Source organism: Echeneis naucrates, chromosome 21 (assembly GCF_900963305.1).
Source record: "Echeneis naucrates chromosome 21, fEcheNa1.1, whole genome shotgun sequence".
NCBI classification, from domain to species: Eukaryota; Metazoa; Chordata; class Actinopteri; order Carangiformes; family Echeneidae; genus Echeneis; species Echeneis naucrates.
In genome coordinates this window covers 16021119-16037105 of record NC_042531.1, presented here as the reverse complement: position 1 = coordinate 16037105, position 15987 = coordinate 16021119, and the positions used below count along the sequence as shown (strand labels likewise).

The 15987-nt window shown below is 40.8% G+C and overlaps 2 protein-coding genes across 2 annotated transcripts; both read right to left on the bottom strand.

The window, feature by feature from the left end:
* Positions 1–786: 786 nt before the first annotated feature.
* Positions 787–12309, bottom strand: cfap65 (cilia and flagella associated protein 65). Its single transcript, XM_029530848.1, has 33 exons — positions 12229–12309; positions 11436–11620; positions 11197–11299; positions 10846–11012; positions 10549–10757; positions 9473–9609; positions 9168–9393; positions 8712–8980; positions 8420–8614; positions 8077–8309; positions 7777–7936; positions 7513–7635; positions 7004–7255; positions 6773–6912; positions 6546–6630; positions 6291–6440; positions 5907–6072; positions 5578–5706; positions 5260–5473; positions 5000–5128; positions 4659–4749; positions 4502–4587; positions 4323–4389; positions 3991–4101; positions 3571–3762; positions 3196–3354; positions 2758–2901; positions 2466–2582; positions 2130–2300; positions 1695–1912; positions 1480–1593; positions 949–1302; positions 787–847 (listed from the first exon to the last, which is right to left on the bottom strand). Exons 1-33 carry the CDS (start codon positions 12307–12309, stop codon positions 787–789), a joined length of 5238 nt encoding a protein of 1745 aa, XP_029386708.1.
* A 1595-nt stretch (positions 12310–13904) lies between these two features.
* Positions 13905–15855, bottom strand: LOC115062384 (motor neuron and pancreas homeobox protein 1-like). The gene is made up of 3 exons (XM_029531033.1): positions 15402–15855; positions 14407–14561; positions 13905–14312 (listed from the first exon to the last, which is right to left on the bottom strand). The coding sequence occupies exons 1-3, from the start codon at positions 15853–15855 to the stop codon at positions 13977–13979; spliced, it is 945 nt and encodes a 314-aa protein (XP_029386893.1). The 3' UTR covers positions 13905–13976.
* Between the last annotated feature and the right edge of the window lie 132 nt (positions 15856–15987).

Genomic DNA, 15987 nt, shown 5'->3' with positions numbered 1-15987 from the left:
AATTGCACAATACTATTTATGCAATGTATGTAAATACAAAAACTGAAATATTACAGCAGTGTTGTTGCCTCATACTTCCTATCCTCCGACCTATTGTACTATTTTCACTTGATTTTTCTTGGTGTAGAAAAAAAGTGTGAGGCCCCATTTACTGGACAAATTATTTAAAAATTTTCATTGTAGATGGGATGGGATCGTGCGTTTATTTGATGTCTGAAGATTAACTATAAACTAACTGCAGTTATTTATTTCAAAAGAAATATACTGTGATTGTTGGATTTCTTTATGTCATGAGAAAATTAGTAGTAAGTCAGTAACTTTAATAGCACCAGCCATCTCAACCATGCACAACACATATTTCTTCAGTTTTCATCACACAATATTACACATACATAAAATCCAGTATACAGTGCATAACCTTAATGTTTCATTAACCTGCCAATGGTGAGGAAGATTTTAGACGCCAATGCAAAAGATTGGAAAGAAAGAATTGATTCTCAAACATTTTTTTTTATTAATTAATGTAACTGCAACACCATTTATAAAATATTCATTGAAGAGTCTGTGAGAAGTCAGAAGAAATTAAGATATGTCTCAGCAAGAGTACAAGATACATAAGGCCAGGAGGGACAGACAAATTACTAAAACTGTAAAGGACTAAATTGCTGGGTGGCACTCAGGGGAATCCAGGAGCACTTCAAATCAGTTGTGAATGGAACCAAAAGTAAGACCAGATGGCAGCTGATCTTATCTAAAAAGGTTTGAGCGAGACTGGCCTCTGGGATTTCAGATAGTTGGTGAGGCTTTGTGTCTTTCTTCCGCCATGGTTCTAGACATCCTCCTGGTTCTAAAGACACACAATATGTTAAACATTTTGTATAATATTTTATGTCTGATTCATGCAAAATTGGAAGGCAGTATGTGTGGGTGTAGTGTGTCTGTCTCCACCTGGTAGAGGCAGGTGGTAGGATAACGGTGCGTGGGTGTGCTGTAAGTTCAAGCTCTCCTCTAACAGCTTCCATCATCAGGTTCTGGAGGGTGTTTAGCAAAACCGTCTCGCACATGTCATCAAGCACATGTTGAGTGTACAGTGTGCTGTTTGTGTCTCCCCACAGTCCCTCAGGCCCCTTCCTGTTGACTGTGTACTCTCCAATCAGTCCAGCCCTTGTCCCCCTGAGTTGATCTTGAGATTGAAGTTGCGGGGGGCAGTGAGAGGGAAACCTTTTTGTTGGCTGATATGTGACAGGCTTGGAGGCCAAAGTCATCAGGGACTCAACAAAGGTTGAATCATCAAGTATTTCCCTGCAGAAGGAAAAGCAAACACAGACACACACGTATGCTTCTTGCCACAATGCATGTTACTTAACAGTAAATCCAGCCATTGTCAAAGTGTCCCAAAAATGACACCTTATGTTTAATAAACAATTTCATTTAAGTGAATGAGTCAGGAGGATGTTGCTTGTACATTGTATGTGTTACCTTAGCAAAGAGCTGAGTACGTGCACATGGATGTCTTTCTCAGGCAGATGTGTTGGTTGAGACAAACTGACAGAAGCAGTTTCAGTTTTCTGAGGCTGGACTGAATGGAGGGGCCTGAGGAAGACCGCAGAGATGGAAACAGTCTTTTGACTGTGTGTGTAGCAATTCCAAAAGACATCTTTATGAAGTGTAAAGTGTTCTGATCAGGGCCTTACCGATAAATCGTATTGAACTGGTCAGGAAAATGTGTGCGATACTGCGAAAGCTTGTGGGAGTGTGCAGTAACCTCCAGGTGCAAAAGAGCAGGTTGGGGGTGCTCAGGCTGCTTCTGTACTTTGGTTGATCCCCGCTGTGCCCGTCGCTCAGCTCTTGTTAGGTTAGTACCTAAGCCCACTGTTTGTGTGTTACTACGGGCACAAATAGGAGGAAGCGTCTGGAGGGAGAATAAGACATGGGGTACAGTCAAAATAAATCTAACATTGTTTCTGCTTCTCGATAAATCAATAAGATTACTATAATATACACAAGACGAAACTTAAGATAGTTACAGCCAGTGCACCTTGTATTTCCTGAGTGGTGGCCTTTTTCTTACTGGAGATGTTTTGGGTTTCTATAACACAACAAATAGTGAATATTGTGAAGAAGGTTACATCATCTTTCAAAAATATGGCATTTTGTTGGAGGACCTTATCTATAAGAGTTCTTTGAATTTCTGAAAGGTTTTTGTCAGTAATTATGAATTCATCTCGCTTTCTCTCTTCCCCTCTTTCCCAGCACCGCAAAGCCTTATGATACTGAGTAAGTGCTGCTTGCCGGATAACCTAAAAAGGAAGGCATAGGAAAGAGAGAGAATTAAAGTTAGAGAGAACTGTATAGCCCCAAACAGAATAAGAATGTCAGTGAATTGGAATATTGCTCAGAAAAAAGAAAAGAACGCTGATGCTGTTTGATGCAGAGTTAAAATGACATTGGCTCTCTTATGATACCTGGCAGATGATATCTAGCTGGTAAATGGTTGGGTAGTCAGAAGAAGTGAAGGTAAGGACACAAAGACCACTCTCCTCTGGACACAGACTGCCTTCCTCCGGACAGATCTGCACCGTCTGACACAGCATATACAAACTCAAACCTTATTATCATCTTAAATTAAGCTAACAGAAAGATAAAAGCCCGGTTTTACACACAAACACAAGGAGGGTAGAACTGTTGGTTTCCTTTTTTTAATTTACACACAAACATAGACAAGTATGCACTGGTTTCATGTACACCTTCCTGTACCTTCTCGTTACTCTGCTCGGGCAGGTCCCACTTGTAGTGCACAGTGTCAGTGTGAGACAGATTGGTGAGGAACAGGATTCTCGAATACTGTGAGCCGACAGGGATGTGGCCTAGAGAGACAATGTCCTCAGACAGGAATACCACCTACACACAACCACACACAGTGTCAAATGGTAACAGGCACAAAGGCAGGAGAACTTAGAAGGAGCAGACTGGTGGTATTCAGTAGAATCTGACTGACCGTCTAAAAATAAAACATGATTATACATCTATGTAAGTGTACATAAGCAAATATATATATATAAGGAAAATTCACTGGGTTTACATTTTATTTTATTATTATTATATCCTATATCTATATCCTTCCCTTATTTCAACATTTGTAAAGTTGAAAATAATATTTAAAAAATAATTTGAATGACATTCAACAGCTCTCACCTGCTCTGGGAATGGCACCCTCTGGACACAGGATGCATCTATCTTTATATCGGCGCAGTTAAATGGTTTTGAGGAACTCTCAATTGAAGTATCAGATCCGCATCCCTCAAACCTCACCACTGTTGATTCTCCACCCTGGATATGGATTGGAACATCCATCTAAAGATACGCAAAACAGAAACTGAACATTAAGCTATTAAACACTCTTGAATAGCTGAATTTTCTGTTCCAACTTGAATGACTGCAGTCTGACAAAAGAAACAAAGACATTTGATGAAATGTCCTGCCTACAGCGAAACCAGCACAAAGTAATGTGTGCTGAAAAGGACAATGGTGAGAAGAAAGGAGAAAGTACACACAAGTCTAAATCCATACATGGTACATTTTAGCTTCCAGTGGAGAAAACATCCATTCCAGGTTGACAGTCTTCCCAGGAGGGACCTCTCCTTCTGGACTGAGGCAGCATAGCACTGGGTGGTTAAAGTTCTCCTCTTGAAGCTGTAACAACGCATCTCTGTCTACTTCATAATGAACTGGCACGTCACCAGCATTGTGTAATTCATACATCTGCAGGACAAGAACATAAACAAATGCCATCTCCAGAGTTTCAAAGAAGCTTAGATTGTAATATAATAGTCCAAAATATTTTTAATAAAGAAGAATACATTGAAGGCTTTTTAGATTAAGTAGAAGTAGATAATTTTACTGGAATCCATTATACATTTTGGTTTACAGTAAACAAGCAACCTACACTGAAGTGTAGTGAAGTGAATGTAAAAGATATTAAACACACACCTGCCTTGGAGGATGGCATTCCCCAATAGTGACAGACGTGAAGAGATGTTGATTGGCTGCAAAGTGGAGATACGGTCTGTCTCTCTCTATAGTCACTCCGTGGAAGTTAAGCTGTGCACATAAATACATCACAAGGACATGAAGTTAAACAGAAATGTAACAACTATGAAGAGTGCACCATTCATAGTTGTACATAAAGTTACTCCTTTCCTCCTGCTTTAGAGCAGATAAAAGGGACAACTCTAGAGTAGCGCTACAAATTATGCAAAGTAAATATATTAATATGTTTACACTCAAAGTCTTGTGTGCATTTATCTGGAGTTATGCCATACCAAGATCTCTCTGCCATAAGAGAGTTTGAACACAACAGGAAGCCGATCTGTCCCAGCAAAGCCATGGCTATAAAGACAGATATTTGGATTATTTGAAGATGACAGGATTTCTCAGCTGATACCTAAAATAGCTGCATTCTGCTAAATAAAAAAATAAATAATATTTTTATTAAACTGACCTGTAGCTAAAATACACTGCCCTCTGCTGGCCTGGGTGCAGAGTTCCAGCACGAGGAGAAATGCTGAACAGGCGATTGTCTTGAACCTTTGAGGCATGAGGTGATATTTAATATTTACAAACATCATGTTTTTAGATGAGGAAAGGACATGTCTAACCTTCATCTGGTACAGTTCTGTGCTGCTGAACTCTCCAGTCTCGGCCCAGTACTCCAACTCTATCTGTTGGTCCTCTGGAAACAAGAATGACCTAATGTTGAAGAGCAAGCCAAACAGTCAGTTGACCAGAGTTTAGTAAAAAGGCTATAAGAATTGGCTCTGATAAACTCTACTTTAGGGTCAATCTGATTTTTATGAGAGAGAAAAAAAAATTCAAAATGGTCCACTTCTAATCTGCTCTGTTACACTTCAAAGTAAACACAATAAGATACAAACATTGTTAAATGCAGTTGTCTTTCATTTTAGATAACCATATTCTTTACAGTCTGTTGTTTCCTCACCAATCGACTGCGATGGAACCTGGGTTGTGAAACATCAGCACAAACGTGGAGGGTTCTGAATTCAGAGAAGTGGCACAAAAGTTGAAATCCAACACAGTTTTGGTGAAGATGGAAGGACAACTACGCAGACTAGGGATAAGAAGAGACAATAAAGACATGCGGATGCCACATCAGCATATTGTCACATTTAAAACTGTATTTCTTTACAATAATTACAATACACAATCAGTACAACTTTTAAATTTTTTCAATATTCTAACCTGTGCCTAGTTGGGGTTCGATAAGTGAGCTCTGCAGAGGAGGGGTTAGCCAGCAGGTTCTTGTTGAGATTGTCCAATGAAAAGAGTTTCCATAGGTGCAGCTTGCTGAGCTTGGCTGCACTGCCAACACTACACACATCAGTGACCTGTAGTGTGGGGAACACACCCTTAGCTCGCACTTCACACACAACCTGAGGAGGAGACGACACAAACCCTGGGGAGGGAAATGGATGCACAAATGATGAGAGTTTATGAAATAATGGGAAATTAATAGAGAATATACTATATATATGAGTTTGTGTGTGTGTTTACATCTACCACTGGTATTCAGCGTCTGATAGCTGATCTTCCACAAGTACTCGGTTCGCCGATATGGTCTGACAGAAGCTCGGAGCAGCAATGTGGAGTGTGATGTAATGTCTCCTCTCTCACATTCCAGCTGTAGAGCTAAAAAGTTGAAAGAGAACATAATGTTTTTAGTGTACAACACTGGTTCAGCTTTATCCTTAGTAATGGCCTTAGTAGTGGTCAGCAATGTTTTTGCTACAGCTTAAGACTCAAGATAAATCAGCTCCTCTTTCATAAATAATTTATAGCATGCACATTCTTACACATAACTCAGCACAGAATACCAAAAAAGAGAATACCACTTGGTTCAGTCTCAGTTTCATAGATGAATTCCTCATCCATAAGAATCTGCTGTACAGAAAGATGAAAGGACACAGTACAGGGGCTGTTGTTCAGCAGTGGAATTTCAATTGACTGGTAACTTCCAACCAGAACCTGCTCTAAATCCAGGACTGGTTTTTCTGCCTGTGGGAGAAAAAAAAAAACATGTGTACACTGGTTCTTCATTCACTCCAAATGTCAGTGGAATTATGATTTGAACACACATGAACACAAACAAACACAGGCAAAAGACAAGTACACTACCGGTCAAAAGTTTGGACACACTTTCTCATTCAAATGAATGGGAAAGTGTGTCCAAACTTTCGACTGGTAGATAAAGTCACACCAACACGCAGTTCTACCTCTATAAATCCCTTGGACCCAATGCCCACCACATTAAGGGTGAGGTGTGACTTCTTGTTAGAGCCATTAGTCTGGACTGGCCAGAAGTTGAGAGCAGGCTTGAGCATGTATGTTTTCTCGGCCAGAGGAGTGAAGGACCATGTTTGGACCTGTGATAAAATGTATAAAGACAACTGATCAGTAATTTTTTTGAATAAGTTACAAGGTACTATCTCAAAAAAAGATGTGTACATGTGACTCTCTAAATATCTCACTGAGCTTTCATTTGGATGCAGTTCACCAGCATCTGGTTCAACAAAGATAAGGTCCTGGTCTGGTTCTGGAATAGTCCATTGGAACCTATCAGAAGGGACAACCACAGAGATCCAGCTGTAGATAAGATTAAAGATGCTGGGATAGGTCCAGACTATAAACAATGCACTGAAAGTGTCAGAAATATAGGACTAGAATAGCAACACTGACATTCAACAATTCAACCAACCGTAGAGGTACACGACTGAGATTCCTGATGTGGTGAGAGCGCTGTGTCCGTGAACCTACAGCTGTTGGCTGGAAGTATAAACTACCGTCTCCGTCCTGAGACACACTCAGCTTTTCTACCACGCTCACAACTGTCAGTTCCTAAAAGAGACAGACAAAATATACAGACAGGAAAAGTCCGCAAGAAGAGTGTGATTCTCAGTGACAGTGGACATCCCACTATGTTTGTTACCTTTGAGTGTTTGGCTGCATTGAGCTGAAGCTTTATATTAAACCCCAGTTTAGGACTGTTTTCTGAGGGAGTTGTTCTGAGGGTGAGGATTTGGTGATGTCCAGGCTGGATCAGACCACAGTTAGGAATTAAAGACAGTGGTTCTGCCAGGGCAGAGTTTGAGCTGTGGTCCAGACAGAAAGTCAATGGCAGGTCTCCATCATTCTGGAGGAGTGCTGTCTGATAGGAAAGAATACCCAGGGCTGGAAAAGTCTATAAAGAATAAAACATTGTGGTTGTCTTAATGTTAAACAGTGCTTCAATGTTCTTTATACTGATGAAATACAAAGAACCTTCAGGAAAAAAAAGCTGTCTGATTTTTCTTTCTGAAGGGAGAGATGCATCAACTTTATTGTAATTTATTGCTGCTTAATGTGCAAATAGAAAAAATGGATGAAACACGGACTAAAGGAGACAAATAGACAGGATAATAGAGCGGTACTGCAACTTTTCCGGCACGGGTGTCTCACCACTTGAGAGGGCTTCAGAGAGCAGCACGGGATGAAGTGCTCCTTGCCAGGCTGAAAGGAGTGCCCAATGACTCTGACAGTCACACACCAGGGTGGACAGAGTAATCCCATACCAATGTGATCCTGGAGAACAGAGTTGGAAAGGAGGGTAAGATATTACTTTTTTGGTATAAAAGGTTTTGGGATTTTAGAACTGCACTCACAAAAGGGAACGAGCTAAGATTACAATCATGAAGATAGCAACTGGAGAAAAAAAGCCAATACCATTTTATAGTACGCAAAGCACTCAAGTTGTGCCCCGTGCAAAGTGTTGATTTGTTTTGGGTCATAAGTAACTCTAAATGAGGTGGTCTTCAATGAAGCCAGGTCACATGATGAGGGAGAGACAGTAAATGGAGAGTCTTGAGCAACAGTCCACACCAGGCTGGAAGAAAATTACAAGCAAGAAAAGCCAGACTGAAAAAAAAAGCCAGACTGAAAAAAAAAAACCTGATAGTCTGATAGAGTTAATGTATAGTGGCAATGACATAGTGAAAAGCCACAATCCAAGACAGGCACTGGTACCTGAGTTTCGCCGTGGTGTGGTTGATGATGGATACGGACTGAGAGGAAGTGGCTGAAGTAGACAAGTGGGAAGACATTTTGTGATCAAACAGCAGCTCGCATGGCACCACAGATATATGTGGCGAGGATGAAGAACTGGAAAAGAGGGGGTCTGTGCATCCCAAGCAAATTTGGTAGAATTCCTCCATTGGAGCTTTTGGCACAGCAGCACTATTCAGTCCATGGTTTGAATGCTAGAAAATTACAACAAAACAGTAATTGTTAACCTGAGTCACACAGTGATATCTGTTCCTTAAAGAAATTTAAAACATACAAATCTGCACGTATCTCTGTGGCACTTTACCTCCTCCAGGGCAGAATGCAGAAGCTGATGGTCTAAATGTACATTCTTATCTTTCTGCATGACACTACAAATTTCTGATGGGTCCTGCCTGCGGTTCCAGTGAAGCTTGTACAAAACCAAGTGTTCAGGTTTCAGTATGGCTGGTTTCTGGAGCTCTGAATGGCAGGTACCAATCAGGTCAAGAAATAGAGGGTCCTAAAATGCATATAGTAGAAAAGTAGATGGTCTAAATTAGTTCTGTATTTTTGGTGTTGAATGTGTTTACATTCCACACGGTGTGCATCTCTCCTACCCTGTGCAATATGATACATGCCACTCTCCTGTAGTGTGTAATGGGCTGCCCGGGTTTATAGACAACCTTAAGTGTTATGCAGCTTTGTGGGTGCACAGTGCCACTTGCTGGCTGGATACTGAACACACTGTGTCCACTGCAATCAAGGTCCCATTGGTAGATGGCCTCAGCTGGAGATGAATTAACCAGCTCCACTGTCTGTATGACTGCTTTGCCTTCCTCAACACAGCCAAAGTCCACCACAGAGGAGGACAAGGAAACTTTTGGACCTAGTTACAAAAAGATATTTATATGCATATGCATCTGGTTTCACATTTAGTGGTGAATCCCTTCCAATTTTAATCTAATAAATAAGTTGGAGAATATGGTTATATGATACACACTGATATGTCCTTTAGATAGTGTAAAATAATGTATTTTTTATTGTGGATGTGTGCCGTTCTGTGGGTCCCTTACCTATACAATTTCCACTGAGTTTAAGCGAAGTTTCATTTAGTGCCCCTCTGCATTTTAAAAATAAGTACTCAACAGAAATAGAATCCACCAAAACAGGAGAATAGGTAACCATAACTCGTGTTGATTCACCGGGTGCCACCTTCCCACTGGTGACATCACAGCTGAACTCTGATCCAAAAAGAGGCATCCTGCTGGACTGTCGTGATAAGAAGAAAGATGCAGTTACCTGGAGGAGAGTGCAAAAGAAAACAAGACGGTCATTTGGAGTCCAGACAAGTATTGGTGCTCTTTTGTGTGCTACTTACAGGAGAGGGGTTGAAAATATCAAAATGCTTTTGCAGACTTTTGCCAATGGCCACAGAACCAAAGTGAAGCAATAGGCCCTCCTGTTCTTTTTCCTTTTTTTTAGCTGGATTTTTCAGCTGAAGACATGGGTACTTGGCTTAAAAAAGGGATAAGAAAAGAGGCAAGTGAGGAAATGCTTCATTCCAAAATACAAAGTCATACTGTCAACACTTATGGTATGTAAACCCTCTGTTCAAATTTTACATAGATAAATTTCATGATAAAATCAGGGTCTTATATACGATGTATATATGTGTATGCCTATAATCAACCATTTTGACATTACAGCCTTCAGACATGTTTATGAACATTGAGAGCTTGTTAATTTTTTCTGTTTTAGAAAAATGTTTGATGTAATAGACAACAAATTAAGAGTAAGAAGTAGTCTAATTGTGTGTTAACAGCCAGATCATGGCAATTTTCTATAGATCTATTCTAGAAAGCATTATCAGACATGGAATCATGGCCTGGTTTGGTAAGCCAAGAGTTTATACAATCCGTCATCAGTCTCCCATCAGGAAGAACATTTTAAAAGCCAGCCTTCATTATGCTATTCAACAATCTTAAATAATAGTGCAATAGAGCAATGTGCAAATAACACACAGGCCCTTTAGCAATCAGTGTTTTTCTTTAAATTATTCAACCTCTTTCAATGTCTCAGTGTTGTCAAGGTGAAATGTAGTCCATGTGTTTTAGAATATTTTATGTGTTACAACCGCTTTTGTGAAGATTTCTTTCCTGAGATGTGTGTTTTTTGTGAAGCAATGAAATGTAGTGCTGTGCCCAAGACGAAATTCCCTTAGGTGACAATGGAGTTTACTCTTACTTTACTACTAGTAATAGAGTTTGGTGTTTGGATAAAGAATAACAACTTACATTTGTATTGCAACATGTGCTTCTTATAGGAATTGTTTCGGTAGTGATAATACCATCTGTTTTGCCAAAGCTGGTAAGTTTTAATGATAACATTTTATATACAGCTGAATCTTTGGCTCTGTTAAACTCATGATCTCAGCTCCACTGTTAGTTATAGTACCTAATGCTTGCAGCAGCACAGTGCAGTAGCTCTTCGCTTTATCCCCTTCTTCTCCAAACTTGCACAAGGCCTGCTGCTGGTACACCATGGCCTCTTGTGGCCTGAAGATGACAGTTATGTGACACTCCTGGCTGGGCTTCAACAGGCCCTGCTCAGGTCTTAGCTGGAATGGTGCTGCACACACCCACTCATAGCGTGTATGGAGTTTACTGTGGGAAGAAGAGTATGAGAAAAATGGGTGAGACAAAGGTGGAAAAAGAAGCAGGAGTGAGGGATTGCTGCCAAGATATGATGTACCTTGCATTTTTGAGCCTGAAAGTAGTGTGTGAAGAGTGTTGAACAGCACAGACTGGCAGCAATACAGAGTCAGGTACCTCCAGGGCATAACAAGGAATGATGGCCAGCAGTCGAACTTGGAAGCTGCCGTCTTTACCCTGAAACTCAATGCTGTCCTCATACTCACACTAGTCAAAGTAGACAAATAGACACATAAACCAAACACAGAGAAAAAACAAGAAGGAGGCAAGATAAGATTGGTCCTCTTTACAAGGTCGGCAGCTTAAGACTGCAAAGGTCTTCAATTTAAAAATGTGCATCATTTTAAAAAATTTGGAAAGATTAAATACTGTTTAGTTCAGTGTAAGGTACCCTCTGTAGTGGCCTAAAGGTGATTGGGATGGAGAAAGAAGTCCCTGGACTCAGAACAATTATCTGTGGAATTAAGGTGCTGAAAAACTTTGACACTGGAGGCCTGTGAGGGGACAAATGGGGGAAATGTTATTAATTTTTAGTTATACTAAGCAGGAAAAGTATAGACCAAAAAACAGACTTGTCTCTGTTGGGCTTATATCTATATTCACAGGTGTGTCTAGGTGAGTCTGAAAAACCTGAAGTGTAGCTTCTGCAGCTTGTTGTGAATGTTCTTTAACGCCAATGTTTTGGTGAACTCTTTTCCTTGGTCCCAGTCCTCCCAGATTAACTCTGACTTTGTTTCCAACCCTAGGGAGCAGCATTTGCTGGATGCATGTGTTTGGTGCTCCCCTCCCTGGTGACTGGGATGATTCCCCAGATCCTGCCAGGTGTGGTGAATTTTGCAAAAAAAAAAAAGGACACAGGTGAATGCCTTTAAGACTTAAAGACTCAGTAATTGAACTCTTTGCTTTCAAAGTTGTTGTTTTTTTTTTTTTTTTGTAGGGCTAAAACAACCATCAACAAATATCTCTTTTTCTTGAATAAAACACTTTCTTAACAAAGCTGAGCCGGATTGCTGTGAAGTTTGCGATTTTGTGTGAACATACTGTGGGACTAATCAACAAGAATGAATGAGATCTCATGAATTAACATGTTGAGTACGCATGTGTTTAAGGGCATACACACAATCCAATATGAGCTGTGATAAATTTTATTATAGGTTTTTATGGCTGATTGTCTCTCCCTAAAATAGTTTAACAGCAGCACAGGTATTTGCGTTTCACATAGGAGGACATAAATAGACAGTAAAGCCGGTGACAGCTTAATGATGAGTAGTAGACAGTTGCGACTTATGGACTTGTGGTGATTCAGGAGGGATATAAAGTGATCACATTCAACACGTCAGTGAAACTTCGCTAAGCATCTGTTCCCAGTGGCCTATTGAGCTAATAGTGAAGCTAAACTGTTACTGGTCCAGTTACTGGTTACTTTGAAATCGTCCCCAGCGACGGAGGGCAGCCATGTTGGGTCTGAACCTGCAGGCTCCGGACCTCCAGCCTCAGCTAGCATGACTGGAAAGAGAGGGAAGGCGTTTTCACAGCTATGAAATATGGAGCACACACAGTCACTGAGAGCAGGACGAAAACACATGGAGACCATCCTCACCTGCTTTAAACGTCCAACAGACAGCTGGGTGATGAGCCGGATCTCTGCTGTCTGCTCCCCTGACTTGTTAAAACGTTAAAACACTGTCAGAAGTCCCAATACCGCGTTTGCCATGCGTCCCCATGGCAACACGCTGTTGTTTAGGTCACTATGGGAATTACCGCAGCCGGGAAGGGACAGTTTTAATGCGCGAGCGGGATGCGAATCCAAACGGTGCATGAAATATTCCAGCTCCTCCTCGTTGGTTTGACAAACTCTTTGATTCGGTTCAACAGAAAATAGCTAAACCGAAAAGCTTCAGTTGCTTGCTACAACAACACTAAACACATTGGCTTCTAAATTGACGTGATTCTTGAGAAATCAAGATATTTGGAAAACTAGTTTTAACCCAAAATGACAGAATAAATGAATCAATAAATTAATCTGATTTGCGCCCCCCCCCCAAAAAAAAAACATAAATAAATGTCAGCGCACAGCCCTGATAGTGTGAATGAATCTTGCATTCACTATGATATTGTGGACAAGGTGATGAGTAGAAAGCCCTGCGGTGAATGGATAATATATAGAATATACATAGAAGTAACTCTGAGCTTCATGAAGCACACAGGACCTCTTCCATGAACATTTCTAACAAAAAAGATTTACTTTCACAGTTTTTCTTCTTCTTTTTTTTATTTTTAGAATCCTCCTCTGCAAATCCAGCAGTGTTGCACTTAAGGTGAAATATATTAAATTCTATTATTTTAAATTATATTCACAACACCAAGCTGAATATGAGAATAGTTAACAAAATACAAGGAAATTGCCACATAAACAGTAAACTTTGCATACTATGAAGTACGTGCAGCCATTTCTTTGTAGGTGTGGCTTTAACTAAATAAAACATGCATTTTCACAAAGATAATACCAAACAAAAATATTTATACAGACTATCATGAAACAAAAATGTATGATCATATATTCAAAATCTACAACAACCTGAGTAGCATTTTTCCTGTCACACCATTATGCTCTATAAATTTAACTAGACAATTCTTCATGAAAATAAGTTTCCAATATGAGTGGAATATTTGTCTCATATTTGTAACAGACTGGGAAGCTTGGATAATGTAACACTGACTCTCCTTAAAACATCTCCAAGAAAAATATTCTATTTCTGCATTTAGTCCCAACTGTCAAAGTGCTATTCCTGTTCTCCGCCCCGCTTCTTACACTTGAAGTTGCATGTATTTTATATAGTTTTGCATTATTATTACGATTTCAATTTGTTGTTTAAAAAAATCATGCATAGAAATGGACATTATAAACAGCATTGTTTGTTGATTCGGAAATGACAGCCCTGATATATTGCTGCGGTTTCAGTCATCACCTTCATCATATCCAGGCTCAAGCAGATGGCATGATCCTGGTTGTGTCTACTCTGTTTTCATATTTACCAAAATGTGCAGATGTCAAAATTCCATTTTCTCTGTTTTTGGAACATCTTGATGAAGTTATGGCACAATTGAAAGTCTAAGGCCTTTTCGAAAGTGATGGACTTAAAACTACGTAAAGCATGCTGAATTTTCAAACTATGGAAAAACCCTGCCTCTTGTCCTTGGGCCTCCCTCTTCCACTAAATAAGAGCTGTAGTTCCCCGCGGCTTCCACAGCATGCCTCATGAAACCCACAGAGCCCAAAGAACCTGCCCTCAGCACCTCTGTTTCCTCTTTTTCTTCTTCGTCCTCCCCCTCTAGTTCCTCTTCATCCTCAAGGCTGGAGCTTTGTGAGTCACCCTGAGGCTTGTCACTGTGCATGTCCATCTCATTTCTTTCCGTATCACTCAATGGCATGGTCAGGCCGGCTTGTTCCTTTGCTTTGCGACTTCTCTTCCACTTCATACGTCTGTTCTGGAACCAGATTTTAACCTGGTGAAAAAAAAAAGAAAAATTAAACAGCTGTATGTGTGTGTGTGCAGTGAGAAGGGAGAGTTGTAATTATGGCAGGTGAATGGTCCCTCACCTGGGTCTCGGTCAGCATGAGTGAAGTGGCCACCTCAAAGCGTTTAGGTCTGGAAAGGTACTTGTTGAGCTTGAACTGGTTTTCTAACTCCAGCAGCTGCTGACTGGTGAAAGCTGTCCTGGGCCTCCGACACTTTCCCAGCAAACCTGCCTGGGCTGGAGCGGAGAGGGGCAAAAACAGAGAGGGGCCCATTAGTCACACTTTTTATACATTTTATGTCATTCTATAAGGACACAATGAAAGAACAATGCTCTTCAATTCTTATGCCTTTAGCAGCTGAAGAAAGAAAGAATATATATTTCAAAATCACAACAGTCTTGCAATTTGGATGCAACAGACCTTTGTTAGCATTTATTGTCCCGATGTGGGGTGGTGGCAAGAGGATATTGCTTTGTAGGGGTAATAAACCACCACAGAGATCCATTACCTTAATGAAAACATTGTAAATGCTATCAATTGATTAAGTGGTAGGTCTATTTCAGGTGTTACATTGACTGTAAACGTTGTACTTTGTTTTGTTTTTTTTTTTTTAGATAAATTGTTCATAAGCAACAGCATCTCAATGTCAAGATCAACACGCGGATGGACCTAGAACACAGATCGGTGACCTTTAACCACAAAGGGGAATTTGAATTATCATTCAATAAAAGTGATAATACCTGTGAAACAAATACATCCCATAGAACAACATGCAGCTAAACATTCACATTATTTTAGACGTATGTGTGGATATAACAAGACTAAACATGGAGTACATTTCAGTATTTATCTGCACTTCTGTCTATATGAGTTGTTTTCGTTTTTGGTAAAATTAAATAATACATTGTCATATAAACTATATAATATTTTCATGTTCTATCAGCTGTGGACCGGATGTATTCAGTTTTATCTTGAATTCATGCACGGCAGCATAATTAAATGACATAGAGTGACTTAGATATTAGTAACCTATAATCAAAGTTTAGTGTCAGGCTTCATGAGGGAAAGTGTCTCACCTCCATATTCTCCACATCTGGGTAACAGCAGCCCGGCTCTGATCCAGGGCTCCAGTGGCAGAGTCCCGCTCATCGTGGCCCCCTTCAGCTGCTCCGGATACGGCTGGACCAGCTGCGCAAAGCCCGAGTATATGAAGGCGGGCTGCTGGCCCCCAAGGGCCCCCAGAGGGTACATGGAGCCCGGGTACATTCCGATGAGACCCCCTTGGGGCAGAGCAGCGAGTCCTGACTGGTTTAAGCTGAGGAGCTGGGATTTGGGCAGGACTCCTGGGGGGGCCGGGGATGAGCTGGCCGGGTTCGGATGAGGGGAGGGCGTCTCGGAGCCCCAGTTTGACACCGGACTGTCGACGGGGCTCCTGCTGTAGAGCCCGGGGGACACACCGCCGCTGTCCGTCCTCTGCTCCGCGCCGTGAGCCAGCAGCGCGTCAATGCGGAAGTTTTTGGATTTCTCCATCGAAGCAGTCACTGTGCTCAGAGATGTCTCTGTTGGACAGCTGATGTTAATCTACCTGAAACAACTTTGTACTTTTTTTTTTTAACCAAGCTTTACACTTATATTGTAAATTTCACAAAGACCTTTAGACCG

What these genes read in the sequence shown, in the direction of transcription:
- cfap65 (XM_029530848.1), bottom strand. Translation starts at nt 12,309, where the DNA reads ATGCTAGCTGAGGCTGGAGGTCCGGAGCCTGCAGGTTCAGACCCAACA. An exon ending in CATGTATCATATTGCACAGG is followed by an intron (nt 8,615 to 8,711) that starts GTAGGAGAGATG and finishes TATGCATTTTAG; the next exon opens with GACCCTCTATTTCTTGACCT. An exon ending in CAGAACTGTACCAGATGAAG is followed by an intron (nt 4,588 to 4,658) that starts GTTAGACATGTC and finishes CATGCCTCAAAG; the next exon opens with GTTCAAGACAATCGCCTGTT.
- LOC115062384 (XM_029531033.1), bottom strand. Translation starts at nt 15,855, where the DNA reads ATGGAGAAATCCAAAAACTTCCGCATTGACGCGCTGCTGGCTCACGGC. An exon ending in CAGATGTGGAGAATATGGAG is followed by an intron (nt 14,562 to 15,401) that starts GTGAGACACTTT and finishes TCTCCGCTCCAG; the next exon opens with CCCAGGCAGGTTTGCTGGGA. An exon ending in TCATGCTGACCGAGACCCAG is followed by an intron (nt 14,313 to 14,406) that starts GTGAGGGACCAT and finishes TTTTTTCACCAG; the next exon opens with GTTAAAATCTGGTTCCAGAA.